Below are 21,989 nucleotides of genomic sequence, written 5' to 3' on the forward strand. Positions count from 1 at the left end.
GACAAGAAAAAGATCAGTAGGTCCTGCCTTTCTTTAAATAATATATTTGTCTTATCCTAGCTCTTTCAGATCTCTCTAAGCTTAGGAGTGTGAGTCTGATTTCTAACTTAGACAGTAGTATTTGGATTATAACTTACAATCTCTTTGGACGTTTATATTTTTTACATATTGTATATCTAGACTATTTTTTAAAAATTGTGCATGCATAACATACATTGTCCTCTTTCAATATTACAGCATCTGATGATTTCCAGATATCCTAGCTTTTGATGAAGGAAATGATATACTTTTATTTACAGTAGTCTCTCTAGATAATATATGAACCTATTTATGATTTCCTGGACTCCAATGGTAGTTCTATACCTTTCAGACACAAAACTCTACATTCATAGAATAAATTTATTGGAATTATTACAGAGCTTTAATGCAACCACAATCAGTTCAGGAAATAGGTTTATTTACTCATGGCCATGGGAAAGAATCTACATGAGAACATTCATGAAAACATACCAGCTGTGGCATACTTGGATCACACTATTAAATAAATCCCATTTATCAGAACTAGTTATGGAAACAATGGGAAATGGAAAGATAACTTAAGTACAAATATTGGTCCCTGTGGGTTCTCAATGCTCTTCAAAAAATAAAATAAAGGAAAAGGGAGAAGGGACAGAATTCTGGGTTCTGTTTTGATTGAAACTGTGAATATATAAACATCTTTTTTCCAACCCAGAGCTAACATCTCTTTTAAAGCCCTGAAGATTTCTTGAAACTGTGATTAATTTCACTTCAGTATTTCATTAAGCTTGATGATGATTAATTAACTAAGGGAAGTGACATAATTAACCATATTTTCAATTTGGAGAGTTTATAATTGTACTTTTTCCTATTAAAAAAAAAACCACCATGGATGCCAAATAAGATTTTAGTTACCTCCATTAAAAGGAAGTTCCTTGGGAACTTGGGCAAGCTTAGTTATTTTGAAGTATAAGTGTTAGCAGCTTTTTCCCCCTTAAAACTTTTAAATATTTTCCCTTATGAAATGTAAATAGGAAGAAACATTAAATAGTTTAGTAATTTTTTAAACACTATAACATTTCATAGGTTAATATAAAATTGAGCTGCTAAATTTTAATTTTTTTTTCTGTCCAGCAGTTCATTTATGTAACTGCCCTGAGTAGATATGACAGTAACTGCTTCTCTGCAAACGGCCCTTGGAGTTTAAATATAACCCAGTAAAGCTACTCAAAAAAGTAATAGAAGTCCTCTCAGGCATTCTTAATTTGAGTTTGAAGAAAAGAAGGCTCATTCATTGACTGTCATCTGCTCTTCAACATTTCTCTCATGATAGAAAATTATTGAAGGGAACTAACTGTGCTCATTTTTATGCAATGTTCTCCATCAGAAAGGTGATATTTAAAATAGTAAAATAAAACTTGTCTGTTAGTGTTCTAAATACTGACTTTTAGAAAAGTGTCTATTTGTTCCCTTGTGAAATTGTTTTGTTTTGCAACCTCATAGAGGCCCCGGTATGAAAAGATGACTGGGCCTCACATCTGCAGATCTGATTGGTTTCTTGTAGTGCATTTCAAAATTGTACAAAGGTGGAAAATTTGTGCTTGTGTAAGCTGCTGCTTCGAGTAGCCTTTACAATTCCTTAATTTAGTTAGTCCTAGCAATCCTCAAGCTATTGCATGCCCCATTCCTGAAAGCATATTTGGTTGGGATGATGTAGCTTAAACAGTTTGGCTCTAAAGCTTTATATAGAGCTTCCATTAAAATTATATTAATTTATAATATATATTGAATGATAGTTTTACAAAAACAAATTAATGTATTGGACTTTTTTTTATGAAAATGACTCTTTACAGTAAGTAAAAAAGGGTTATCACAGTTTTGGTAAATTGCATGAGTTCATATTGAAAAGAAATCTTTCACATGTTCTGAATGACTTTAAAATGGTAGTGCTCTAGGGTACACTCAGTTGTACGCTCTGAAGCAGTAGACACCATACAGCTTGTGCTTTTTATCTGGGAAGCCCGCAAAGCGCACAGCTGCTTCGGTAGGACTGCAGCGTCTCCTCGGCCGGGAGATGGGGTAACGAACGCTCCCGTCTGCCAGCCAGCCTGCATCGCATCGGTCATAACCCAGGAGTTTCCAGGCAGCAAACATCTGGCCCACTTTAGCTATCTGAGCACCATCGTTGAGACAAGCCTGGACTGCCTCATCGTAGGTCAGCTTGGTTGGATGGATTAGGTAGTAAAAGCGACCTGTGGAAGGAGGAAGGAAAACGCTGTGAGTTGGTCGAGGATTGGACAGTAACTGAGAAGTCATAGCAGGTTATAAACAGGCGTTAAGACAAGAAATGGAAGTGTTTCTGACTGAAGATGAAAGGGGAAACACTATTGGCCGGGATGGCTCTGCAACAGGGAATAGCTAATTAATTGTAATACCCCCAGGTTGCTTTCCATTAATAAGTTTCTTTTTTTCTGTTCTGCCAAATGTGTGTTCAGATGTGCCCTTTTAAGAGCAAATGGAAACGACAGATGAAGTTTCAGCTAGTTAATTAGTGACTAAAAGAACCATTATTGAGCACTAGAAAGGCTGTGGTACATGCTAAGTGTGAGATCTATTTAAATTTGAAGCTATAGCAAGACTGAACTTCAGCACAACTTTCCAGGAGGCAAAATTTGAATATGAAAAAGGATCAAACACATTCTTCCCATAAAAGTTCATTGAAAAAAATCAAAAGCTCTCCAGGTCTTTTCATTACAGGTATCAAAAAGAGATTATTCTCATCCTAAGAATACAATGCGAAAAGATTTAAAGAGACCATGTAAGAAAATACAAAAACACAGGAAGTTACTTGCAACCAATAACAAGTGCTTAGAATGTAAATGCCAATTCATTTTATTCACAATAAAATGCCTGAATTTCATTTATTCCTCTTTTTCCAATTCATTTGAAGCCTTTAAAGAAAACCCTAATACCTAATTACCACCTCTTTCTTCTTTTTTTAATAACAAGGATTTATGATTTACTTATTGGATATTAAATTTCTAAGATTCTTTTCATGAATAAAATATAACATGAGCTTAAGCACAGATAGAATAGTTTCAATGTATTTAGCTTGAGTCAGAAGACAAAGGATTTATTCTCAATGAATTTTATCCCAAAATCTAAATGATTTAATTGTGAGTTGATTCAAATGTGTCTGTCTATGTTGAGGCTGTTATGATATGATTGTGGGGTGAAGGAGAATATGTAGAATGATAAATAATGGAATTTTAATAAGTGCTTGTTGAATGAATAAATGAACATTATAAGGTTGGTCTCTATAACTAGTACAATGCTTCAAACATCACAAGTGTTCAGTAAATGTGTATTAATTTGAATTTGTTGAATCACTTGACCTTTATTATTTTTCTGCACATTTCTTGCCTTTTCAATTGCCTAAAGTAAAAGTAACACAAATAATGGAAGTAAATAAGACCTGAGAGATATATCAATATATCTATAAAACTTAACTATATATCTCTATATATCTATATCTATTTCTATAGCAGTCTAAGTTTTACAAAGTACTTTACTCATGGTGACTGCATGCACACAAATGGCATTATCTAGCATATCAGTAACACTAATTCAACCATCAGCCTTTCTGTCTCTTGGTCATAAACTGAAATGTAGGAATAATAAAATTGTTTATTTTTGTCTGAATTATATATTAATCATTTCAAGAGAATTTCCCCGCTTTAATTTTCCTTATGTTAGGAAAAGAACTAATTTTATACTTTTCAAAATCAACCTTAACCTAGAATCCATTAGATTGCAAGTTTTTTGAAGAGGACTCTTTTTCTCATGCATATCCTTAATGTTTAGCATAGGACCTGAAACACTGTTGTTGCAGTTTAGTTACATTCTACTTTTTGTGACCTCATGGACTTTGTCCATGGGATTTTCTTGGCAAAGATATTGATTGGAGTGGTTTGCCATTTCCTTCTCTAGCATGTCTTCATTTAACAGATGAAGAACTGAGGCAAATAGGAGTTAAGTGACTTGCCAATAGTCAAACAGCTAGTAAATCTCTGAGGTTGATGTTTGCACTCATTTTCCTGACTCCAGACCGAGTGCTCTATCTACTGTACCATCTACCTGTCTCTATAGCAGAAACTTAATATATGTTTATTTATTTAAATATTAAAAGTATAGTTAAAGTGGAAAACTGAATTCAATTAATAATAGCCTTGGGACTAGAAGTAGAATCAAAGGTCATCATCTTTATATCATAAATGAGGAAACTAAAAAGTTCAATAACTTGGGACAAGCAATAATTTTGATATTGTATCATTCTATGACAGCAATGATCAGGGGGTTTTGCTTCTCCTGACAGTGAGTTGATTCAGTACATCTGACCTTGACAAGATGAAATCAGACTGAGTTGCTTTTCCCACATTTAATTAATTCCCTGGTAGTTTTATGTGAGCTTTTTTTTTTTCTGCATTTATGTGTTTTGTTGTTCTCTTCTTTTATGTTTCTCTTTCCTTTAGGACTTAATATTACACCAAGGAATCTACAAAAAATTGTAGCATTTAAAGAGCACTAAATAGTTACTACTAGTGATATTGTAGTTGCTATTAGTGGAAAAAAGCCATGTTTTTAAAGAATGGCTCAAGCCTTCAATGAAACAGGATCAAGTGACACAAGAGTGCAAAGAAAAATTTGGTTGTCACAAAAGAAAAAACAATGCCAGGAATTGAAAAATTATTTCTACAAAGACTTTCAGAGAGATCTACTAGCTAGATGAGTTGCTATTGATTCTTCTATAACAGTAGGCATCCTGCAGTGGAAGAATACTAACATATAAGTAAAAACAAACAAATAGGTGTTAATCTTTACTAAAAAGGAAAAAAAAAAAACCAATAACTCATCATGGGCAAGATAATTCAAAGACTAGATTAATAAAGATGGGGGAAAGTCATTTTGATGATATAGTTCACCTATTAATTCAAAGCTATATAATAATTAGTACAAGAAGTTCAGGTGAAACATCAAGATTTGACTGTCTTCACTAGGTTGTAGAAAGTTTTCTGAGGGAGTGGATTATTAGTAGTGGGCTGTAAAATAATGAATTCTTATGAATATTTTAATATAATGAGAATCAAAATTGTTCCAAAATTATAGAAATCCTTATGGAAATGGAACAAGATAACATGACCTTACACTGTGAGATGTCATATAAGATTAAGAAATGTTTTTAAGAGATAAATATAATTCAATGGCCATTTTTACATGATTTAAATTCCACTGAAAACAGAAAGGCTATATATAACCAAGAATAAATTTTGAAAGATGAACAGTTTTTCAAAGTTTCTCTTAACATCAAATAACAAAACTATGATTTTATGATAAAGAATTGAAAGAATTAAGATTTAAAATAGTGTGCAATCATTGATGGATTATGTAAAACAATTTTACAAATTGTGTAAACAAAGTATCCTTCAGCAAAGAAAGAAATACTATGCTTTTTTCCAATATGTAAAAGGTTGTAAAGTTTATTGTATAGATCAATAAATTTTAATATATTACTTTGTCCCAAGTTATTATCACATCATTCTAGTAAGTGGATCATTGGAGAATCAAACCAGGTTCTCTGGACCATATTTCCTCGATATATAAATCTCAGTGTTTTAAATTATGGTTGTTAAAAAATAGCTTCAGAGCTTAAGGGTGATTGTTGTTCAGTAATAAATTAATTTATTTTGAATTATTGAATTAAATGGCCCTGGATCTAGGATCTAGAGCTGGATGAGACTTTAGAAATCATATAATCAAATTCCCTATGACCATTTTATAGATTAAAGTAGATGCCCAGGGAAATGAGTAAGTAGCTCAGAACCTCAAACTATATGTCAAGTGTTTTATATATGAGTGTATATGTATATGTAATGTACATATTCATGTATATATCTATATACACATGCACATGTAAATAAATATATTCATGTACATATAGTATGTGTATATATATACATATATATATTTATGCTAAAAGATAGGCTTCATGATTTCATTGATAAAAGGAAACTTCCTTTACCAGTAAGATTTCTCCTTTGCAAATTTAGAGTTAGCTGGAACACTGAGAGATTAAGTGATTGATCCTCTAAGATTTGAACTCAGACCTTCCTGATTCTGAGATTGCCTCTTTATTTCCTAGACCTTATTACCACTCATCTACTGTAAGTAGGCAGCTAAAGAGTCCAGTGAATAAAGTAAAGTATGGATCTGGAATCAAGGAGACTTGAGTTGAAATCCAATTTCAGACAGTTAATAATTGTGTGACTCTGGACAAATCACTTAACTTCTCAGCCTCAATTTCCTTGTCTATAAAATGGTAGAAATAGTATCTACCTTAGTATTATGAGAATAAAATAATGTGTTTTTAAAGTGCTTTGCAAACCTTAAAGAATTTTATAAGTATTATTAGGATTGACTCTTACCATTGAAGTTGGATGTAAAACAGAATACATCATATCTGCTTTTATCCTTATCCCAAAATCCATAATTCCTGACACCGGGCACTGTGTTTCTCCCTCCACAAGGTTCTCTAGGTTTAGTGATGGGATACTGCACAGATCCATCACTGAGCCAGCCAGCATTACACCAGTCTAGCCCTCCCCTCCAAGCATCATAAAGTTGGTCGAAAGAGGCAATCACAGAGTCCTGGTCCAGGCAAGCCTGTCGAGCCTCATGGAAATTGAGATTGTAGCGTCCCAGTCGTGGAAAATAAGGAAAGACCACACCTGTCCAAATGGAAAGGGAAAAAAAAAATCAATCAATATAATCCAATAAAAATACAGATTTTAAAGCAGCTATCATGCGGAGCAATCAATCATGGTCATTTGACAAGGGCCTCCTTTTTGATGAGTGGCTCTTCAGCCTCAGCATTGAATTAATTCTGATTTGGTTATTTAGAAATCATTGAGTGATTTGATTCCTAAGCCAAGGCTTTCAGTTTAACTCGAGTCAAACCACTCTTGCTGAAAATGACTAAGCTATGTGTGGGCCAACTCATTCTATTGTGCAGATAAGCAAACTGAGATCTTAAAGAGTGGTGGAGTTTGCCTGTGGTTGTTCAGCCAACTACTCACAGAAATCAGGATTAGAACTCAAGAAATATTTCCCTTGGTACAGGCTAAAGGTACAGGCTAAACTGGATCTCAGTTCCTTTTATAAAAACGAGGGGTTTGAATTAGATATCTCTATGGACACTTAAGGTCTAAATTTTGGATCTCATCATACGTAATTTAAAAGCAAATTAAAAAAGGAATCAATTGCAAACCACTAACTTCAAACTGCCCTTTTTCTACACTTAAGAAAACACACTTGCTGGGACAGCTAGGTGGCACAATACATAGAGCACCAGCCCTGAAGTCAGGAGGACCTGAGTTCAAATGTGGTCTTAGACACCCTAGCTTTGTGACTCTGGACAAATCACTTAACCCCAATTGCCTCAGCAAAAACAACAACAACAACCCCCGCTCCAAAACCCCCAAACACCCCAAAACACTTGCTGAGCTTATCCCATACTAATTACTCACTAAGCCTGTCAAAGATCCCTCTTCAGCACTCTGCATCTGGGCAATAGCCAATACCCAGCATCATTCCTGAAAGAATGGGGGGCAGTGGTTGCAAGAGAGTGGGAAGATGACTTTGTAGAGAAATTGCTTGACTTTATTTCATAATATCTTTTTTTGTAATGCTTCTCAGAGAAGTTTCATTTTTTTAGACTTTTTCATATATCAAGGAGTTTGCTAAAGTGGTCACATGGGGACATATACCTTCCTTTGTATATTAATATTCATGAAAATTGCATTCTTATTTTCTTTTTTTAAAAGAATCCTACTCATTGTGATTATAGGCATATCTGCCCACAAATTCTATGCACATCTATGATTACATTTTAAACTGGGGTGGTGGAGGAAGTTTACAGGAAAAGAAGGAGTAGGAAATTACTTCCTATGTAAGGGACCCTATGATGTTGAATATTTCTATAACATGAACAAACATCTAATTTATCTTTATATAAATTGATTTTTTCATAGGGCTTTGTTATGGTAAAGTACACAATTAAAATACACAGATATTCAACATTATATGCATCCAACTTTTGACCATTATATTTTGATTCATTCCAAGTGCAACCTCTAAGTTTTTGTTTATTTTTGTCTCCCCCCCCCCACCTAAAGTAGTACATGGATCTAAGAGCCTCAATATTTTAATATTTCTGTTCTTGTTGAAGGTTCTCATTTTTCTGATTATTCAAATAACTACTATATTGATTTATTTTATTAAAAAAAAATCCAGACAACTATCACAGCTTCCCAAAGGTTGCCTTGCACATCCTGGGCTCTGAACATCTGATCACTACTGGGGCTAATATGGGGACATGTTATTAAATATTTCTTTTCCTTACTTACCAGAATATAATGACTCTTACTTGGCTCCTGACTTTGAGCTAGAAGGAGTAATAGCTTTCAGAAGCCACTAAAAATGTTTTCATTTCCTTTACTTAAGTAATCAAGGTTGTTTTGAGGATATAATCTTTTCGCTTGTGGCTCACTGATTTAATGAGTTGTGACATGATAAGCATTTTGAGGTAGTAAAGTCCTGTCATCTTATTTCCAGGTCAAAGAGATACATTAAAAGCAATAATTTTTCTAAAGAACTACTAGAACTTACTTTAAACACAGGAAACTCTTGGTCAAATATATAAGTATGTTGGATAGAACTTTAGTTATATTATTAACATCAATAGCACAGAATTGACTAAATGATTTTAACTAGAACCCAGGTTTATGAGTACAGGGAAATTGTGGAAACCTTCTTTGGGCATCTCAACACCACATAAATTATTTTCCTTACTGTCTTTTCTGTTAAAGATTCCTGAAAGTCACTATTTTTTTATTTGGGTATGATTTTCACATCTCTAGGTGGGCCATCACTTTAAGCTATTGACAGCATGCATTATGGATATAGAATTAGATGGTTCCTCACAGACCATCTTATCTACCACCCTTTCTACCTCCCCCCCCCCCCCCCCCCCCCGCAACAAGGAAGATTAAATGCTTTGCTCCAAGGTCACAGATAATAAGTATCAGTAGTAAGATTTGAACCCAGATCCTATGGCTCCTGAGTCAGACTCTTTCTAACTTTTCTGTACCATGTCACATTTGCCTACTGGAAAGCAAAGTGTTTTGAGAATGGGATAAAGGATGAAGGTTGTGAAGAGTTTGGAAAACCACAAGGTACAAGATGGAAAATGAAAGGAAAAGGGTACAAAAGACCTCCTTACTGTAGGTTATGCCTTTGCCTCCCCCTTACCCAAATAATTAAAGATATTTTTGAATATATGGCATATTCAATCTTATTCTGTTGATCTTATATTGTTAGTATATCACATATGCTATTTTATAAGAAAACTCATACTTCTAAAGACAAATGCAGACTTATCAAAGCCACGAGGCAAAATTATATATATATATATATATATATATATATACATACATACACACACATATTTTAATGAGTGGATCCTGGAAGAATATGAAAGGAAACTTAATAGCATTGACTAAGGCTTGTAAGACACATCTGTCTCTCTAGGACAATCTAGTTAGCAGCTTTATCCAATTGGCCCAGACCCAAGATTTCTTCCTCATCTCACCCCCTCTTCTTGGACATGTAATCTGAAAGCTGAATTTAAGCCAAGAAATGAGAATGAGGCTTTGCTGGATCTCAGTGACCCCTGGTGGGATAGAGTAGAGAGAAAAATGGAATATTGTTCAGTCTAATATTGACAATTCCCACATATAGATATTCAAAATGCCAGGTCTCTATTGTTTTTTTTTTTTCCTTATCCCTTAGCAGTATTACTCTCCTGACCATCCCCCAATATTCTCCTAACAACTTTTGGAACCATTTATCTGAAGAGTCTGAAAAAAAGGAAAGGAAAAAGTTCTTAATTTATATGGAGACATTTTTTGACTTCAAGCATTGTAAAGGAACATCTTAGAAAAGCTTGGAGAAATTGAAAAATGGTCAAAGGATATGAACAGACAATTCTCAGATGAAGAAATTGAAACTATTTCTAGTCATATGAAAAGATGCTCCAAGTCATTATTAATCAGAGAAATGCAAATTAAGACAACTCTAAGATAATACCACACCTGTCAGATTGGCTAAGATGACAGGAAAAAATAATGATGATTGTTGGAGGGGATGTGGGAAAACTGGGACATTGATGTATTGTTGGTGGAGATGTGAACGAATCCAACCATTTTGGAGAGTAGTTTGGAACTATGCTCAAAAAGTTATCAAACTGTGCATACCCTTTGATCCAGCAGTGTTACTACTGGGCTTATATCCCAAAGAGATCATAAAGAAGGGAAAGGGACCTGTATGTGCACAAATGTTTGTGGCAGCCCTTTTTGTAGTGGCTAAAAACTGGAAACTGAATGGATGTCCATCAGTTGGAGGCTGAATAAATTGTGGTATATGAATATTATGGAATATTACTGTTCTGTAAGAAATGACCAACAGGATGATTTCAGAAAGGCCTGGAGAGACTTACACGAACTGATGCTGAGTGAAATGAGCAGGACCAGGAGATCATTATATACTTCAACAACAATACTATATGATGACCAGTTCTGATGGACCAGGCCATCCTCAGCAACGAGATCAACCAAATCATTTCCAATGGAGCAGTAATGAACTGAACCAGCTATGCCCAGAAAAAGAACTCTGGGAGATGACTAAAAACCATTACATTGAATTCCCAATCCCTATATTTATGCACACCTGCATTTTTGATTTCCTTCACAAGCTAATTGTACAATATTTCAAAGTCTGATTCTTTTTGTACAGCAAAATAACGTTTTGGTCATGTATACTTATTGTGTATCTAATTTATATTTTAATATATTTAACATCTACTGGTCATCCTGCCATCTAGGGGAGGGGGTGGGGGGGTAAGAGGTAAAAAATTGGAACAAGAGGTTTGGCAATTGTTAATGCTGTAAAGTTACCCATGCATATATCCTGTAAATAAAAGGCTATTAAATTAAAAAAAAAAAAAAAAAGCTTGGAGAGTTGTTTGGTCCAATTCCCATTTTCCACCAGACCCAGGAATGATAACATGAAAGAATGGATATGATATTAATTCAAAGAATAATTTTCATAATGCCTGGAAAACACATTCTGGCTTAGGTTCTCCAAAAATGTGACTTTTATGGTGTCAAATTTGACATACTCCACTTATTCAGTTTTAAAAATACCATGTCACATGATAAATTAGTGGAAGATAAAAAGAAAAAAATAAATTATGGATTTAGATCTATAGTTTTTAAATCTAGAACATTTCAACAATGTGGTAATTGTGATTATTTATGATTCTACTAAAGGGAGTTTTAATTTCTACTAGAACACTATGATGAAAGAAAGAAATTTCAGCAAAGTATTGGTAAACTCTGTCTTAAGCCATCAATTTTACTGGCTGACCCACATTTGGTGCACACATTGTAAGGATCAGCTGTTCCTTACTGACAGGGGCATTCCTAGAATTACATACTTTTGATTCTCTGCCAGATCACTTTTTCTGATGTCAGCATCTACCAATAAGGCAAAAGACTTCCTGAGGAAAATCTTGTAATTACCTATAGCTAAATTAGGGCATAGGTAGTGACTCTCAATTAGCAACAGGGGGGAGAAAAAAGGAAACAAAAAAGACAAAATTTTAGGCCTGGGAAAGAAGGGTGTATGCCTTTTTCCCAAACTCTACTTACTCATTTTCCCACTCTACTTGCAGGTCAAAATCAAAAATCAAAAACTTTTTATTGAACATTTTAAATTATTTGGAGAATTAGTATACACAACTACAATTGACTGAATAAATATGCTGTATCATATGAAATACTAGAAGAATGCTTCTCAACTTGGAGCTTGTTAAAAATATGATAACTGTATTTCAACATAATGGATTTCCTTTAAAATCCTACATATTTAATTTTATCCATTTAAAAACATTATTCTAGAAGGGTCCATAGGTTCCACCAGACTGCCAAAGGGACTCTATGCTGCAATGTACTGATAAATGTTTAAAAATCATCTCTTTGAATGAAAAAATACCAATCCACCTATGTATACATAGAACATTTTAAAATTTAATCTCCATCAACAACATTTTCTCCATCATTTTCTTAAATCTATAAATTAACAAAATAACAAATCAAGTTATGATTTGTTTGTAATTATTGATTTCTGGAACATAAATGTTCACACTTAAAATATAACAACTGTTTTTCATGAGCTAGTTGTAACAAATTCCTGAACACCCTCGAACCCATTACCCAAAAAAGGTTAAGAACTTCTGTAACTAAATCAATATCAAAATGATGCGTTTTTAACCTATTTCTATGTCTTTTTTTTTTTGGTGGGGAGACTTAGGGAGTAGGAAGGAGAGTATTTTTTCAGCTAGTATCTTAAACATCACAACATGTTCTGAAGATTAAAACCAATTTGCTACTCTTGGTAAACTTTAACCTCCTAAGCTCCTTGTTGGACAATTCCAACAAATAGATATGTTGAGGTTTTGTTTTTGTTTTTTGTCCTAATGCAGACACAGTTTTCAGTGGAATTTAACAATCCAAGAGAGATATTGTTTCTATGTTATAATCGTCTTGAGTACAGGAACCATATGCTATATATTAGTTTATACTCCTAAATATCTAGTATGGTCCTAAATACATAGTAACTTCTCAATAAATATCTTGAAAGATTGATGCAATTGAGAGTAGCAAGAGAAAGAGAATAGCATAAGTAGCAAGAGTAGCATAAAGAATAAACACTTTGGGGCAAGCTACAATTGTGCACATCAGACTCTTGAAATAAATGATGAATCCAAAAGATAATTTTGGTGTAATTAATAATCAATTTATTAATTAGGCCAGCTAATAAGCAATAAATTGATGGTCAGAAGTTTCTCTCAGTTACCAAGACACCTAATGGAGATACTGAATGCCTTAAATATTTCTTTTTGAAAGAGAATGTCCCTGACAAGAGAAACCAACTGTTTGATAGACATTTAAATGAGGAGGTGGGCTAAAAGTCTTCAGATTCCCCTGTTTGAGAATATGACTTAATCATGAGACTTGGCTGTCTTGGTTTTCTCTTTCATGAGTTGAGTCACCCTAAACTCCAATGATGGGTTACAAGGACATGGGCTTATTCTCTCAGGGCAAAAATTTGCCTAGATTAAATTCTGTTTATACTTCAAACAGAAGGTCTCTTAGTTGGGTGGGGTCTGCTCAAGATTGAGGAGCATGTACCTTGAGGATTAGGGCAATATCTTCTATAGGGCATGCTTTTTGTAAATGGACAAATTGACCTACAGGGGCTAGTTCCTGGATGAGGAAATAAAAAGTCTTGATCCTGATTAGTTAATAATGGGTTAATAATATAATAGAAAATAATAATTTCTGTCAGTCCCATATACCTTTCCAAAATCATTCAATTCTATACATTCTAATTGGGTTGCATTATTTCTATTGATACAAATAATAGTTCTCCCAATCCTAGCTATCCTTACCTGCTTCTATTGATTTTTAACTCTCTCAGTCTAACACAAACATACCTCATTAGCCCTCCTCATCTGAAGGATTTCTAAAGAGGTGAAGATAGATGAGAGATAGCTCTACGCAATAGCAAAGAACTCTCTAGGAAATAATAAACTGGTAAAGTGGTCATCTCTTAAGGGTAGTTCCCACATAATTTGATGGAACAATTCAGCCCATTCTGGATTTAGGATGTTTCCATTCTGTCATTAGAGTGCTGAGACTTCTAGATAATGCTGATAGCTGGCATTTGATTAATACTGGCAGAATGATATAGTGACATATCATATTTCTGCTTGTCCAAGAACTAGAGTGTGCCTCACCTGAATTAGAGCTGATGACTGTCATATCATGACATACTTAATGAAGGTGCTAGATGCTAAGCTGAAGACTGGTCAGAAACAAGAAATACATGTTTACTTTTCTGTTCTTGGTTTTTAGTGGGTTGTGTAATTTTTTTAAAACAATCTCTCTTCCGTTCAGTTTCCTTCTCTGTACAGCTGTGATAGATATCTGTAGTACCTCACAGGGCTACTGTGAGGATCAAATGAGATGATGTATGCTGTTTGCATAACCTAAATCACTATAATAAATATCAGAATTAGCAAGAGAGAATTAAAAACTTTGATGGTGTCCTACTACTCTGTATGACAATCCCAGGATGTTAACTGAAATTTGATGTTAATGTGATCCAGTACTCCTCATTTAGGCTTTCAACTTTCCAGAAAATTTGATCTAACTGTTCTGAGGGAGCTAAGTAGCACAGTGGATAGAGTGCTAGAATTAGTATCAGGAACACAGGACTTCAGAATTAGCCTCAGATACTTAACCAGCTATGTGACCCTTGGCAAGCAACTTAATTTCTGTTTGCCTCTCTGTCCTTAACAATAAAATGAGGATAACCTATTCATAAGGTTGTTGCGACAGCAAGGTGACTCAATAGATAGAGCACCAGGCCTGGAATTAGGAAGACCTGAATATCAATATCGCCTCAGATACTTATTACCCAGGGAAGGTCACTTAACCTGTTTGCCTTAATCCAATGAAGAAGGCAAAGGCAAACCACTCAAAGAGAATCCCAAATGAGGTCATAAAAAGTCAGACATAACTGAGAAATGAATAACAACATAGGGTTGTGGTCAAACAGAATATTTGTAAAGAGCTTAGCACAAGTGTGTGGCATATAGTAAGTGTTTAATAAATGCTCATACCCTTTTCCTTCCCTTTAAACTTGATTGCCAATGCTCTCCAACATCAATCATTTGCTAAACCAGAGAAATTTCCTCGTTCTCTCTGGAACACACTTTGGTCCTGGACACTACTGAGACTATTCGTATTGATATTGCCAGCTATAAAATCTTACTTCTCATCTCCCTTTTACTTATTTAAGTTTTATCCTTTAGGACTCCATTCTCTTCTATAAAGCTTTCTTTAATCACTCCAAGCTACACTGATCCCTTTCTTTTTCTGAAATCTTGTGGCATTTATTCTCTGTTCCATATAATTAAAAACATGTAAATTATTGTTGCTTACATACTGTTTTCAATTTCTTTATTAATCTTATCTTCCAATTGGATCCTAACTAAACTCCTTAAGGGAATTTAGTCACTTTCTTAAGCTTTTTCAGTCCTCATAGTACTCATCACAATGATGGACACATAGGAGGTACTGGATAAATACTTGCTGAATGGTTGAATAAATAAGTGAATGGATCTTCACTTTCATGAATTTTCTCTAATTAAGACAACTACAAATTCCTATATTCATTTTTTCATATATGGAGATTTATCTGAGTATCTGTAAGTGGAGAATTTCCCATTATCTAAAAACATCATCTAAAAAACAAAGCGCAAAAGAACAACCAAAGAAAGTAGATTGCATGTAATCAGGAGTTTATAATTTAAGAAAAGAGAGAAAAAGGAAAATAAGATAAAAGCATATCAATATGAACATTATTTGTTAATAATTTGTCAGTCAGACCTAACTGAAATGACTGAACATCAAAATTAATATACTAGATGACCAAGTAATGATCCTAAAATATTCTGATAGGTCAGAAAATTGGGATGAAACTAATAGCATCTAAAAAAGATAAATGTAAAGTTTCGGACTTCGGTTGAAAAAAATTAGTTCACAAATTCAGTATAGGGGAGAAACAGGTAGATTGAGACAATGATGAGATTTATTGGTGTCAAATCATTTTTCAGTTGTGTCTGACTCTCTGTGACCTCATTTGAGTTTTCTTGGTAAAGATGTTAGAGTGATTTGCCATTTCCTTCTCCAACTCATTTTACAGATAAGGAAAATGGGGCAAAGAGTAACTCTCTTTGACTTGTCTAGAATCATACAGTTACTAAGTATCTTACATCAGATTTGAACCCATGAAGTTGAGTCTTCCTGACTTCAGTTCTGGCACTCTGTCTATTGTGCCACCTAGTTGCCTCCCTTCCCTCCATTCCCCACCCCAACTCCCCATAGTATATAGCAAAGTAAATAGTTAATATAATTTCCTGAAGAGAAGTAGAGGCCTAGGAATGGGGAAGCGATAATTTATTTTTCTTTGTTGAAGGAAATCTCTGGAATATTGTGTTCTCAATGTTTGAGCACATTCTTATGCTATTATCTGGTCTACATTACTCTGTTCCAAAAAAAATTATTATGAAATAGTTGATCAAAAACTGTGCTAAAATATAAACTATTTCTAGCATACTCTGGGGAGTGGCCAGAGGATCTATGATAGTAGAGAACCTTAGATCCTTGTTATCAGAGAACAAATTAAAGAATCTAAGGATGTTTAATCTAGAGAAGGGAAGGTTGGGGTGGGAGGACAGGGATGAAAAGATGTCATGGAAGAATTGGGCTTGTTTTGTGTGGCACTTGAGTGCATAATCAGGGACAAAAGTAGAAGTTGCAGATTCCACTTTAGGTTTTATTTTTAGGGAAAAAAATTTTTTACTAACATTTTGAACTATCTCTATGTTAAAGGATCTATCAGAAATTTCCCTTCCTGGCTGATTTTCTTCTTTTTTTTTATTTCTATTTTTTTTTCCATTTAAGTTTCCTCTTTTATAGTAAATTCTTTTCATATATATATTATTCTGAACTTGAGAAAAAATCACTTCCATATCATAGTAGAATAGGAAAAAAATTGATTGTACATGAAACTACAAATTTGTTATGTGCAATTTGTATGAACTGGATTATAATGGGATTTTGGGGTATTGGGTAAGTGGGGAGGTTGTCTTTTTATAACTGCTAAATTCCCTTCTAATTTTAAAATTCTAGGATTTGGTTTTATATATAAGTATATGGAACTAAAAGAAATTCCCACATTTACAATGGAACATAATAAATGAGACAGAAATCTTCATTGCCCTGTTAGCAGACAAATAATATTTTTGTTTTGTTTGTTTTTGTCCAAAAGTTGTGTGTGTAAAGAATCTCTCTCAAAATGCACATCAGAAAGTTTATGATTCAAATATGGCATAGAAAATATTCTACTATGCAGTCAAATTATTATTATTGCCATTTTTTTGCTAAAACAAATAAAATTTGTCAAATGGAAGATATTCATAGTTAAAAAGATTCTGGACCAGTTTTTAATTCCTTTTTTGTACAAAAGGTCAAAATAAATCCAGAGGCTACTTAATTGTTAAATTAGTTTCACAATCATTTCATAGAATAAAATTAGCATGCATTTATGTTAGCAGATGTTTGCTAAAAAAAAAAATTACCATTATTCTGAGATTCAGTGTTAATTTTAGGATCTTGCCTAAAGAGTATCCAATCTAAATTTCTCAATAACCACGAAATGGGATTTAAATTTTAAAATAACATGAAGCTGATTCTGAATATTGCTAATTCAATTCCATCACACGTTTCTCCTGGTTACAAATAGCCTCCATTATGTGCACATCAATTGTGTGCACATTTCAAACTCAGAAAAAAAATAGAATTATAGGCTGACTGAAAAATAAGAACACATGCTAAAAAAGCACTTCAGAGTTAGGTGTTATCACCATGGCAACCATTAATTATTATTATGTTGGGGAAAAGCTTATTATTATTCCTATATTTAATAGCCTAGGTGGCTACCTACCTTGTAGATCCAAAGCTACTACTGCTGTATCGTCTTCTAGTCCTTCAATCACCTCACATTTGTATCTCCCATAGTCCTCCAGGGTGATATCAGTGATTACAAGGGAGGCATCATTGTCGCTACCTCTATTTAGAAATACTCTCCCCTGGTAGTTGCCATACGTTTTCTTGTGGTATCCCATAGAAACAAAAACATCTATTTCCTTGAGGTAATCTGAAGTGAGCTTGGTCCACTTGACTCGGATTTTGTGGGTTCCTGAGCCAATTGTTGAGGGGTCGCGGTAAAATTTACATGGCAGTGTGACATTGCCACCTCGGTGTGAGACGACTTTTGTCTGCTCTGCTTCCACAAGTAGACGGGGGCCATTTTCTGCTGTTATTAAAAAAAAACAAAAGTATCATGTTATTCCATTGTTTCATTTTTATAAAATGGAATTTGGCATACTAAATATTAAACAAAAGATGGGTTTGGATGATTAGATTTTAAATTTTAAGCTATAATTACTTATTCAATTCAGTTCAATTCAATTAAACAATTGTACAATGTTCCTTAAGAGAGATAGAAATTTTGGATAATACACAGTCCTTTCCTTTGTGGAGCTTACAGATTCATCAGTCTTATAACATCAGTCTTATAAATGTAATGCTCAAAGGGATCTTAGAGGTTAACTTGTTTAACCCCTCAATTTAAAGATGCTGAAATCCCAGAGGCATAAAGTGATGGCTCAAGGTCACACAGGCAGTTTAAAAAAAAAAAGGAAAAAAAAAAGAGTAGAAATTAGAATTCACATCCTTCAACTCTATGTATATTCTGCACTATATTGCTTCCCAGTTTTTGTATATTGGTCTCATCTTGGTTCAAGTCCCTTTAACAGACAGGCCCAAGACATAAATTCATAGTTTACATTTTCCTCCCCTCTCGTCCCCTTTAAGAGGGAGAGAAAGTGGAATAAGAAGGAGGTTACATATTCATTTATGAATATGCTGCACTTGTGTTATATGCATGTGATTAGACTGTAAGCTCCTTGAGAGCAGAGACTGTGTATTTTTTCAAATATATTATTTTTTATATTCCTTGTACCTAGCACACAAGCTCACCTTATGCTTCCTATAGCATAAGTAAGGCACATAGGATATATTAATTGAGACTTTTTACTTATGAAAAAACACATACACACAAATACCTATTATTTACTTCATATGTTTACTTTAAAGAATCTTGGACATTAAAAATAAAATGACACTTAAAATTCTAAAAGTATGGAGCTTGAAAATCATTATCAGTTCAACTCATTTTGCCATTTGTTTTCTTAATTTTCAATATAAAAATATAAAGCATATCACAAAGAAGTAAGGTCAACAGGCAAGTCAGGGTTAAGTAATTGTTAAAAACAAACAAGAAAAATTCAAATAAAAGGATCCTTTTCACCCACACAGAATCTCTAGTATAATTTTGGGAGGTATCTAGCAAAAGTGTGAAATCTCAAGATTCGTTTTCACAATGATGTACTGGTCTAAGAACTCAAAGCATTCATCATCACATTGCAGTCACTTACAGTTAGGTATAAACTTTCATAACTTTGTGAGACATACCACTGGGGATTTTTATTTTCTTTTTTAGCAACATGCATCTCTTTGCACAGGAATGCTAAGTATCAGTCCCAGAGAGCTATTTAAAAGGAATGATTGTACCAAATATTTAGAATACAAAATGGGTTTCTCAAATTTTGAGGACAAAGGCTATGCACAATTAAACTCTTGTCCCAGTTTCTGTATTCTTTGATCTACTCTTTCATTCCCTCTAATCTTTAATCTTCAGAGTATTGCTAGTTTCTGTAGTCATCTAATCTCTATCACTTCTTGTTTTTGTTGCCCTTGTTTTCATTCATGCATCCTTGGTTCAAGGTCTTAACTGTCTTCAAAAGAGACACACTGCTGCAGTCTGCAATATCAGCAGGTCTGCAGTTTTCTGGAGAGGCTGTGGCTGCTATCTTCAGATCCTGTTCTGCCCTGGGGTTTCCCCTGGTGAGTAGCATTAGAGAATGTGCTTTGTGCTTTGACCTTGAAAAGGTCTCTTGAGGATGCACAAGGTATGTAGATGAGAAAGCTGTATAGGAACTCCTGTACTTATGCTTCCTTTGTTCAAGCAAAGCTTTCCAAAGCTCACAAGGCTCTTTTCAAGACAGGGCTGCCATTGCCCTTGCTATCTTAGGTCATTAGAGCTTTTGAGGAATGCTTTGCAGTGATTCACTTAAGATACCAGAAACATTAGAAAGTAGCAGTCATTCTCCTTCAGAGAGTTCTTGAAGCATCTATTTAATTGTACACCTGTGACTTACCTAAACAAATGAAATACATTTCTATATGCCAGGTGTCATATTATTCCTATACCAAGCAGAACAAACATAACAACATTTTGTTGATATAACAACAACAAAAAACCAAACCTCAATGCTTCATTTCACATATCACTAATCATTTGTTCTCAGTGTCTAAAGCAACTTAAGTAAATGAAATCATACATTTAGATGAAGGAACTATATAGTCTTAAGATGGAAGTGACTTTTGAGATCATCTAGTCCAACCTTTTCCTGTTGCAAATTAGTAAACTGAGTTTTAATCAAACTAAGTGGCCTTTGATCAAGGTCACATGAGTAGTAAATGGCAATGCCAGAATATAAACCAAGGCTTTCTTACTCCAGATTCAATATTATTTTATTCAGTATATGACTGAAATCATATCATAAATCTACTTAATCTTCATATTCCACATGGACCCCATATTCTCCTTGGACTTCTCTTTTTCCTTTTAATTTTTCCGTTTATTATATTTCTACTGTCCCTAATAGTAACAAGAAGGAGAAACAGTGGTAGGCACTGTGAATTATTATTCATTGCCCTGATGACAGTTTCATCTGTGGCAAAAACAAGTGGAAGGAATGGATATGCAGAGGATAATCTGAATATTGGTGCAGTTAATGAGGTTTATTTCTTATCACTTGTGAAATTCTGAAGAAAATAGGCCTTGATGGAGAGATATTATGGCAATGGTGCTCTGGGAAAGGTAGTCATCTCCTGGGGCCCACCTTCTCCAGTTCCAATGGAGGTGGGGGCAAATTGTTTGTGTCTTCTGGCAGGACCATATATATATATATATATATATATATATATATATATATATGGTTTTCCTGAGGGTAGCTTCGTAATTCTATGGTAGTATTGCCATAGATTGGTAGTATGCCATGAGGTAAAGAGTAGGGATTTAATCTAGTTTGGAGAAGAAACAAACCATTGTATGGAACAAAATGTCAGTCCTCTCTGCCAAAATCTTATTCATTTCATGATAGTTACCATTTTGGAAACATTTCTGTCCTCAGAAGACGTGAATATAAACATACTATCAAATCATAGAGTGCTCAGGTTTTAATTTTCTTTTTAAATGTCTAAATTAGAACCAAATTCAGTGCTCAGCTATATGAATGTATCTTCTTAAGATCCTGACAGCACCTATTTACTCCAAATGTTTCATTTCATCTCTGAATATCTTACTTTGCATTATTTTAACTTAGAAGTCATCTCAATATCTCTTGAAAACAGGCAAGCACTCAATCTTAATAAAATTAACCTGGTCATTTAGCTACCTGACTGAGCTCTAGAGAGGATTCTTTATGCATTCAAACATTTATAGATTATAGATTCATATATATATTATATAGATTATAGATTTATATATTATAGATTCAGTACGTGAAGAGACGCTAGGTCCAAAGGCAAAGTTGCCACAACCTTTAGGGAGATAAAACACATGCATCAATAAGAATGGCACCGAGTAGGTCATGAGAAGGGCAAAGGAGCTCCTGTTTCCTGATCTGTAAAAAGGGTGATGATGGCAAGTATAGCAACTATCTATGATGAGACAGGGTATGTAAACTTTTTTGGTAAACCTTGGCACAATTAAAAGTCACAAAATAATCAGCTAGGTTGGGGACTCAGTGAATGAGTGGTAATTGAACAAGGAGAGATGGGTAGATGGATAGGATATACTGATTTTTCCTGCACAAAAAAGCTACAAGACTGCATATGTACCCTTGAAAAAAATAATTAGAATCTTTTCAAAGGATTTATTTTCTCAGCAAATATTCCCTAAGCAGTAGATTGACCACACACACACACACAAAAAAAAAAAGCCAAAAAACTTAGTGGCTATTTGATTTTCTTTGT

At 34.0% G+C, this 21,989-nt stretch overlaps 1 protein-coding gene across 2 annotated transcripts in view; it reads right to left on the reverse strand.

The window, feature by feature from the left end:
* Positions 1-440: 440 nt before the first annotated feature.
* The window catches only part of HAPLN1 (hyaluronan and proteoglycan link protein 1), a 98,340-nt gene continuing 76,791 nt past the window's right edge, over positions 441-21,989 (reverse strand). For both annotated transcript variants that reach the window (XM_003759868.3, XM_031967228.1), the window contains exons 3-5: positions 17,770-18,141; positions 6,501-6,803; positions 441-2,270 (exon numbers count right to left, since the gene is read on the reverse strand). In XM_003759868.3, coding sequence (XP_003759916.1) covers positions 1,981-2,270; positions 6,501-6,803; positions 17,770-18,141 — 965 coding nt within the window. In that variant the 3' untranslated portion in view covers positions 441-1,980. The remainder of the gene's footprint in view (positions 2,271-6,500; positions 6,804-17,769; positions 18,142-21,989) is intronic.

Source organism: Sarcophilus harrisii, chromosome 1, assembly GCF_902635505.1.
Source record: "Sarcophilus harrisii chromosome 1, mSarHar1.11, whole genome shotgun sequence".
NCBI lineage: Eukaryota > Metazoa > Chordata > Mammalia > Dasyuromorphia > Dasyuridae > Sarcophilus > Sarcophilus harrisii.